Source organism: Microtus ochrogaster, unplaced genomic scaffold (assembly GCF_000317375.1).
Source record: "Microtus ochrogaster isolate Prairie Vole_2 unplaced genomic scaffold, MicOch1.0 UNK60, whole genome shotgun sequence".
In the NCBI taxonomy this organism is placed as follows: Eukaryota; Metazoa; Chordata; class Mammalia; order Rodentia; family Cricetidae; genus Microtus; species Microtus ochrogaster.
In genome coordinates, this window is record NW_004949158.1 from 66,017 (window position 1) to 74,981 (window position 8,965).

At 40.7% G+C, this 8,965-nt stretch overlaps 1 protein-coding gene across 1 annotated transcript in view; it reads left to right on the plus strand.

Moving 5' to 3' along the window:
• Positions 1–8,965, plus strand: part of Ptpn22 (protein tyrosine phosphatase, non-receptor type 22) — a 54,540-nt gene that overhangs the window by 32,364 nt on the left and 13,211 nt on the right. Inside the window, exons 13-15 of the mRNA XM_013354683.2 lie at positions 562–638; positions 770–1,581; positions 4,236–4,319. Coding sequence (XP_013210137.1) covers positions 562–638; positions 770–1,581; positions 4,236–4,319 — 973 coding nt within the window. The remainder of the gene's footprint in view (positions 1–561; positions 639–769; positions 1,582–4,235; positions 4,320–8,965) is intronic.

Sequence of the window (8,965 nt, forward strand, 5' to 3'; positions counted from 1 at the left end):
CTGATATGAACATAGTTGAACAAATGCCCCTGTCATATGATCGGGCATCTCTTGGGTATACTCCCAAGAGTGGTATTGCTGGGTCCAGGGGTATCTCTACCCCTTCTTAACTTCATGTCCTCTTTTATAAAAAAATAACCCACCAACTCTAATTTGTGCTGCTCATGTGGCGTGGGGCCAGCCACTGGAGCAAGGAGCCACCTTCTGAATAAAGCCTGATTCTCCCGTTCCCAGAAGCCATCAGCTGTCCATACCAGCTCAGCTCGGGATGGGTCTTATCGAGCCCATGCTCCCCTTCCATGCCGGAAGGCCGACTGCTGGCTTGATTTCACGAATGTATTGGTCTTATGTCCAGGATACACTGAGTTCAGAACTAACTCCCTGATCTTTCTCTCCCATTTTCCATGATGGTCCCTGTGCCTTCTGTGTGTGTGTATTGGGGCGGGGATTGTTGGGGTTATCACTTCCTAGCCTTCAAGTATTAAAATACTTTATTGACATTGCTTCATTAAAAAACAAAGCCAACCAATCAAACACAAAGCTCTGCCCTTTCTCTTGAAGATCGAAGCAGGATTTTCAGTTCCTGAACAAAATCTCACTGTACAAGCTGACTCTTGTCCTCCGGATTTACCAAAAAAGTGAGTAAATTTGGCATATCTAAATGCTGACTAATTATAACTAGGAGATGCCATCTCATGCCTGCACTGCTGCGCTACTCAGAAGAGACCCCTTCCCGGGGCGGCATCATCATTTTCTCCTTCTCTTTCAGCGCCATGAAGGATGCAAAACCGACAAGACAAAGGCTTGAAGTGAAAAGCGCAGACGCCTCTTCCTATGATAGGACTTTTGAAATAAGAGCCGAGGAAGAGTTTGTTTTGCGTTCGGCTAAATCAAGCCCCTCTTTTGACTCTTTAGAGCTGAACTGTAGGTGTAACAGCAAGGCTGTCATAATCAGGGAAGGGCTGGCAAAGGCCTTTCCAGTAGTGGGCGATCCCCTTCAGAAATACCCAAGTCTGGACTTTGGTTCCATTGTGTGCGGGTCGTGTCCTGATGTTCCGCCTCTAAACACAGCAGACAGGTGCCATAACTCTAAGGGGCCAGTGACACGGACCAAATCAACTCCCTTTGAATTGATTCAGCCGAGAAGAACAAACGAGTTGGACATGGAAGACGGTTCTTCCTTCTTGGAATCTCAACTGCCTGAGCCTTGTCTCATGGAGGTGCAGGCGCCAAGAGCGGTCCATGTTTCTTCAGAGGAACTCAATTATTCTCTGCCGTGTGCCTCTGAGCACCCGACACGTGCTGTCCCTTGTGTACCACAGCCCAGCCCCAAGCCTTTTAGAGTGCATTCTTGCATGTCGTTAGTAGAAGATCCGTTCTTTCCACCATCACCTTCAAACAGTGCTGATTCTAAGAGGTCCTTTGATCTGCCTGAGAAGCGAGACCGGGCCTCTTTGCCTTGTACTCCATTGCCAGCCTCTTCTACAACCTCCCTTTCTTATTGCAACTCACATGAATCTTTAACGGCAAACCCTCTGACCAGGCCATCCCCACCATTAAACCAGCAGACAGCTATAGAAGGTAAGCTATGTTCTAAAATCTGTGTAACATTTTGGAACTTGCCTTGTTTCTATTAAATATTTTGGTTTCTGCTTACCCTAACCCTTCTCTTTCTCTGCTTCTTTTTCTTCTTTTCCTCCACAAAGAAATAAGTTCTAGGGTGTTCTGATGGTGTACTAAATTGAAGAGAGCAACAATTAAGCTGTCAGATCTGGGGGTCTATCTACGCCAAAGGGAAGGCTTGGCCAACCTCATTCCAGACTTGTTTATCAACAGCCCACAATTTACCTTTAACAGAAACAGCTTCCCAGATACAGAGGGCAAACTGGTCAACAGCACTGCACAGGCACCTAGAAATGATTGATACACACTTACAAGCCTTTGTTGCTTTTATTGGTTAATGATTAAAGAACTGGCTTGGCCTATAGCATGGGAGTGGGAAGGCGGAGTTGGAGAGAAGCCATGGAGCCGCCGCTGGAGACAGACATGCTGAAACTTCGCCGGTAGGCCATGACCTCGTGGTGATATTCAGATTAATAGAAATGGGTTAAATTAAGATGTAGGAGTTAGCCAATAAGAAGCTAGAGCTAATGGGCCAAGCAGCATTTTAATTAATATAGTTTCTGTGTGGTTGTTTTTGGTTCTGGGCGACCGGGACAAACAAGCGGCCTCCTCCTACGTGCCTGTAATGAGTTGACCACCTTGCTAAGCACTGAACTCTTTTCCTGTACGAGTGGGAAGAGTAGGATCTAATTTCCTACACTTTTCTCATCTTAGCAGATGAGAATATTTGCTTAGTACTGTGTGACTTTTTAAATCTTTTAATATAATTTTCCTCTTTATCTCTTATAATTCTAGATTTTTACATATCAGACATACTGTTTTGTTTGACTGAGTAGTCAGAAAGTAGTGGTGAACATACCATTAGAGATTATCATGTGCTCATTGTTTCCTTCGCCCTTCCCTTCTTTTTAATGAAGTGGATTGGACCTAGTGTCTCGTGCATGTCAGGCCGGTGTTTGAGTGGAACCTCCAGCCCAGACCCTAGTAATCTGACATAAAGGATAAAGGAAGCAAAGAGCAGCTTTAATTTGCTTAGGCATATTGCCAGATAATCCATAAGGAGCATTGACTTAGAAAGCACAGAAAACGTTTGCTGTATAACATTATTGATTGCTGTTTTCTTTTTTCTCTTTTTGAAGTCATGGGACTTGAGTCTAGCAAGTCAGACAAGGGCTCTGTCATGGAGGGATAGTCCCGGCCTGTGTTTCTTTCCTATTTGGATAGGATCTTTCTACCAAAGCCAGCCTAGACTCTCTGCCTCAGACTCTCAAGTGTGGGGCTTAGTTCTCTCTTTCCTTCTCTGTGTGGCACGTTTATGTGTATGTTTGTAGGTACACGCATGTGGAGGTGAAGTGAAGATCTCAGGGGAATTGCTCTGTCACTCTCTGCCTTATAATCTTAGGATGTGTCTCACTGACCTCAGAGCTTGCCTCTCACTGCCCTACCCCAGGCTGGGTAAGCAAGCCCTTGTCTCCGCCCCTTCCTCTCTAGTGCTGGGCTTCTTCTGTGGATCTGAACTCTGGGGGCTCATCCTGACAGTAAACCATCATTTCCCCAGGCCCAAGTTTTATTTGCTTGTTTTGGTTTTCTGTGTGTTTGTTGTTTGCTTTTCCTGTTTTGGTTTTTTTTCAGAAAGGGTCTCATGTAACCCATGCTGGCATCAAATTCTTTAAATAAACAAGGATGACTTTGAATTCTTGATAAGTATGTACTATGAAAACCTAGCAAATTTATTGCAATTTTTTTTAATCTGGATCTGAGAAAGTTCTTCTTTTGAACTAATTCTTTTACAGTTCAATTATATTTAAAATTTAAGGAATTTTGCTTTCTTTATTAATGTGTATGTGGGTGGGTGGTGTTGTGTGTGTGTCTGTGTCTAGGTGAGAAAACAGCTTGCGGAGTGAGTTTTCTACTTCTGCCACATGGGTTCTGGGGACTGCACTCCGCTGTCAGGCTTAGTAGCAAGAGCCTTCACACACTGAGACACCTTGCCATCTGATGTTTTCTTTTTATAAATAACCATTATGCTTTAAACTTCTCAGATCATCAAAAGCAAGTTATTTTCATATTGCAGAGAAATCAACATGTCTGCCACCTGGTGGCAGTTTCTTATAATACTACAAAACTGATTTTTTTTTTAATTAAATTAAACAGAAAACTTTGTAGGCCTTTGAGCTTGCCGTAGATCTCTAGTTCACTTCCATCCCCCACATTTTCTCCTTCTTTAATGAACACTTCCTTTTTCTGTAATAAGCATCCAGAGTGATTCTGTATAGAATGGAAAAAGGATTATTTTTTGCCTTCTATGTAATTGAATGTTTAACTGATGAAAATATCCTATTAGGAATTCTATAGGAAACAAAAGGAAAGAGTTAGAGAACATTCCAAACCATCCTAACAGTGACTTTATCGAAACATTTGGAGACATTCAAACCTTTAAACCCAGTAAAAAATTTCCAAGAACAAGTAAAGCTTTTACCTAAAGACAAATTTATTTTTTTCATAGAGTGAGCAAATACAAATCTGTTAAATTTATATTTAGGATTATATTGGAATCTAAGGATCTCCTTTGTTATCAAAAAATTGTGATTACATTTTCGTTATTTGGACAGCAACTTCTCCGAGGATAGATGATGAAATTCCCCCTCCTCTCCCTGAACGGACACCTGAGTCTTTTATTGTGGCTGAGGATGCTGGTGAGTACAATTCAGTAAGTATAAAGTGTGTGTGCCTTCTCGGGCCCCTTTAGGGTTCTGTGTGCTGCCGCTGAGTACCCATTTGTCTCTTTTAAAAATAACCTCATTTAGCCGGGCAGTGGTGGCGCACACCTTTAGTCCCAGCACTTGGGAGACAGAGGCAAGCAGATCTCTGTGAGTTCAAGGCCAGCCTGGTCTACAAATCAAGTTCTAGGACAGTTGAGGTGGTTACACAGAGAAACACTATCTCAAAAGATAAACAAAACAATCCCATTCCTAAGAACTGGACATATTCACCCTCTTGCGCGAGACTTCTCACCAGGGTTACTCCATCCTTACCTTTGGTGGTGACGGTATAAATGGAGCATACTAGAATGGAGCGGACCATCTGATTCAACAATCCACCTCTCTGTAGGACTTTAGTACCTTTTTCTGACTCAAGTCATCTGTATCAACAGACTATAGTTTATTCTATACATTTTCTTGTTTTAGACATTATTTTATTTTAGGTGTATGAATGCTTTGCCTGTATGTATATATGTGTACCATGTGTGCCTTGTGCCTGCAAAAGTCAGAAAGGAGCTGGGGATGGCTATGAGCCACTATGTGGGTGCTGGGAACTGAACTCAGGTCCCCTTACAGAACACCTCCTCTCCAGACTCGATTCCCCTCAGTTTAACAAGCTGTCACACAGTAGTTATTACGTAAATTCTAAATGTAAAACAACATGTTGGAGGATAAGGAAGGTGTCAATACACACCTCTCAGTCTTTAGAAGCTTACATTTGAAGGGCAGGATGTGCATATGAATCTTTATGCTTATTATTCTAAGACCATATAACAACGATAGGTGAAAGACACAGGAATTCAAAGGACAGGAGAGCCTTTCAGGTTGAGAGCAGTCAGGATGGCCCAGAGAAAGAGCAAACATCTGAGCTGACTCGTAAAAGGCAGAAAGGTATTTCATAGTAGATGGACTGCTCACTGTAGTCACGTCATAGGCTGGACCATGCTAGCAGTGAAATCACAGACTGCGACTTTTAATGACATGTGCATATTATTTTAGGTGAACCACTTGGAATAATGTTTCCTGATTCTAAAAGAAAAAAATCTGTATTTCTGATAATCTGTTATATATTTCTATATATTCTTTGAACCAACTATTTAAGTATATGCCTTGATTTCAGAGATAAGAAAATTCATGAAGCATTTAGAAGCCCCTACAGGCTGCGAATGTAGCTTAGTGTTAGAGCATTTGTCTAGCACCGCAAGACTCTATGTTTAATCCCCAGGACTGAATTTAAAAATAGCTCCCAGCTGTAAGGCTGGAAAATCACAATGTTAATGTAATTGTTGTTACAATTACTGTTAATAGTATGGGCACACACAATTATCCTTTTCTTTTTTCTTAACTCACAGAGCAAAGAACATCATTCCTTTTCAAATGCCATAAAGTAATTACAACTTTGACAGCTTCAAATAAATTTTTAGGACAATGTTCTAAATTATGAATGAAATAATTCAGGAGGAGATCGATATAGAACCAATTTTCATATGATACAATACTAGAAAAATCACTGTAAGAGTTAGGGGTGCCTTCTTATAATTCAGCATACTTACTAATTAAGAAATGCTGTGATTGCTACAGTATGTGAACTATATTTTTAAATGGCAGTTATGCTTCAAACTGTGTGTGCACATATTATTCTTCATTTTTTCTTTTCACTTATATAGAGTGTGAAACTCCAAAGTCCCAAATCAGAGACTCCGCTTGACTTTAGATGACTTTCGTTCTAAGAACTTGTCTTCTAAAACAGCTGCTAAGTCAGAGTGATTCATCTCCGGAAGAGTCATTGTTATTGTAAACAGCTTCTGCTGTTTTGATTTAGTTTTGGTTTTCCCAGACTGACAATTTTGTTTTGTCATGGGCAAAGCAAAGATAGAATCATTCAAACAAACAAACAAGCAAAAACATTATTTCAGATAGGCTATTTGAAAATTGAAATAGTCAAAATGATCTTGTGTAAAAAGAACAAAGCAGAAAAATATTGTACTGCCTGACTTCAAAATACACAAAGCTATAGAAATCAGAATGCCAAGGTACTACCATAAAACGTGACACACAGACCAGAAGAATAGAATAAATATCTTAGAAAAACTGATATGAGCTTCTAGAGCCAACTGACTTTTGATAAAGATGCAATGAACACGCACAGGAAACAGGATAGCATTTTCAATAAATGATTTTGTGAAAATGAGGTGTCCACATGTATAAAAATGGGCTCCTACCTCTTACAGGTCCCCAAAAATAACTCAACATCTACTAAACATTCAAGTCTAAGACCTGAAACTATGAAACAACTAGAAACAACTTCAGGACTTTGGGATGGGAAAGGACACTTTTGAACAGGACATTAAAAAAATAAGGAAATAAAAAACAAGAATGGACAAGTGAAATTATACTAAAAGGCCTTATGCAGCAAAAGCAACAATCTTTGCGTTTAACTTAGAAAACCTTCATTCATTATGCATCTAACAAGTACAGCAGTGATCAACATTACTTTAGTGACTCAAATTTTATTGCTATCTATCTATCTATCTATCTATCTATCTATCTATCTATCTATCTATCTATTTGGTATTTTCAAGATGAGGTTTTTCTATGTAGCCATGGCTATCCAGGAACTTTCTATGTAGACCAGGCTAGGCTCAAATTCACAGATTGACCTGCCTCTGCTTCCTGAGTGCAGGGATTAAAGGTATGAACTACCATGCCCTGTCTGAATAGTGATATTCTGGATATTGACCAAAATGTGTAAGGAACATACCAAAAATTAACATCAAAGAATATAAGTAGCCTGACTTTAAAATTGGCAGTAGATCTCAAAAGAAGGCAACAGAGATACAGATATTCAGGACCAATAGCCATCAAAGAAATACAAGTGAAAACCACAATGTGACATAACCCCACTCTACTCGAGAACTCACATGGCAGCTGGAGCCAGGCATGGTGGCACATGTCTTTAATCGCAGCACTCCAGAGGCAGTGGCAGGCAGATCTCTGAGTTTGAGGCCATCTGGTCTACAGAGTGAGTTTCAGGACAACCAGGGCTACACAGAAAAACGCTGTCTTGGGGAGAAAATGTGGGACTGGAGAGATGACTCAGGGGTTAAGATCACTAGTTACTTCTCCACAGAACCCAGGTTCAGTTCCCAGCACCCACACTGTTTGCTCACAACCATCTGTAATTATAGTTCCAATGGGGTTGATGCCCTCTGGCCTCTGTGGGCACTGGACACATGTGGTACATACACATACATGCAGATAAAATTAAAAAAACAGAGCAGGGCCTGGAAGGTAGCTCAGAAGGTAAAAATCACTTGTCTAACACCCTGAGTTTGAGCCCTGAAACCAGCATTAAGGTAGGAGAATTTATTCACAAAGTTGTTCTCTGGCCTCTTTATAGACACAGAAGCATATACTATACTTCCTAACAATAAAGTAAGAACAAAAGATAAATGCTGGCAAGAATGTATAGAAAAGGCAACCCCTGCATAGTGTTGTTAGTGGAGCTGTAAATTAAGGCAGCCATTACTGAAAACAGTATGGAAGCTAGGTATAGTGGTGTGTCTGTAAGCCTGGCACTCAGGCGCATGGAAGCTGTGTTAGTCACTTTTCTCATTGCTATGACAAAAATACCTTGTTATTACTCATTTTCCCCTGAGTTTTGCTGATATTATATACTAAAAAACTGGGTAACATCTACTGGGAATGCATAGGTACTTCACAAACATTAGCACAGACTGCAATTGTCATTATATTTATTCATATTATCACATTACTAAAATATACATATATAGGTGTTAAAAAGCATGAGATTTTGAAGCAGTCTATTTCTATTAAAAAGTACCAAAACATATAACCTTAATTAAAGAATATACTTTCTGAGGGGCGGGTATGGTGGTACATGCCTTTAACCCCAGCACTTTGGAGGTGAAGTCAGGCAGATCTCCATGAGTTCAAATCTAACCTGGCCTATATAGTGAATATTAGTCTCAAAAACAAACAAAACAAAACAACCAATAAACAAAACAAAAACAAACAAACGAACAAAAACAAAAACTAACAAAATACTTTCTGAGACAGATATGGAGGCTCACATAATAACCCTAGCACCCGGGAAGCTGCTGCAGAACAGCCAAAAGTTCAAGCTGCCATTGATTATAGAGTAAGACCCTGACTCAATAAAACAGCAAAAATACATGTGTTTGGGGCTGGAAAGATTGATGGTTTAAGGGGTAAAGGCACTGGCTGCTCCTCTGGAGAACCCAGGTTTGGTTCTCAGCGCCCACATGATGGCTCATCATCATCCATAGCTCTAGCTTCAGGGGATCTGGTTCTCTCTTCTGATCTTTGCAGGTACTAGGCACACGTGTGTTACACATACACACATGCAGGTTGTCTTAGTCACTGTTTTATTTCTGTGAAGAGGCACCATGACCAAGCAACTCTTTCACAAGAAAGTATTTAATTGGGGGGTTGTTTATAGTTTCGGAGGGTTAGTGTGTTATGATGGAGAAAGCATGGCGGCACCTATGTACTAGAGCTGAGAGCTACATCTGATCCGTAGGCAGCGGGGGGGGGGG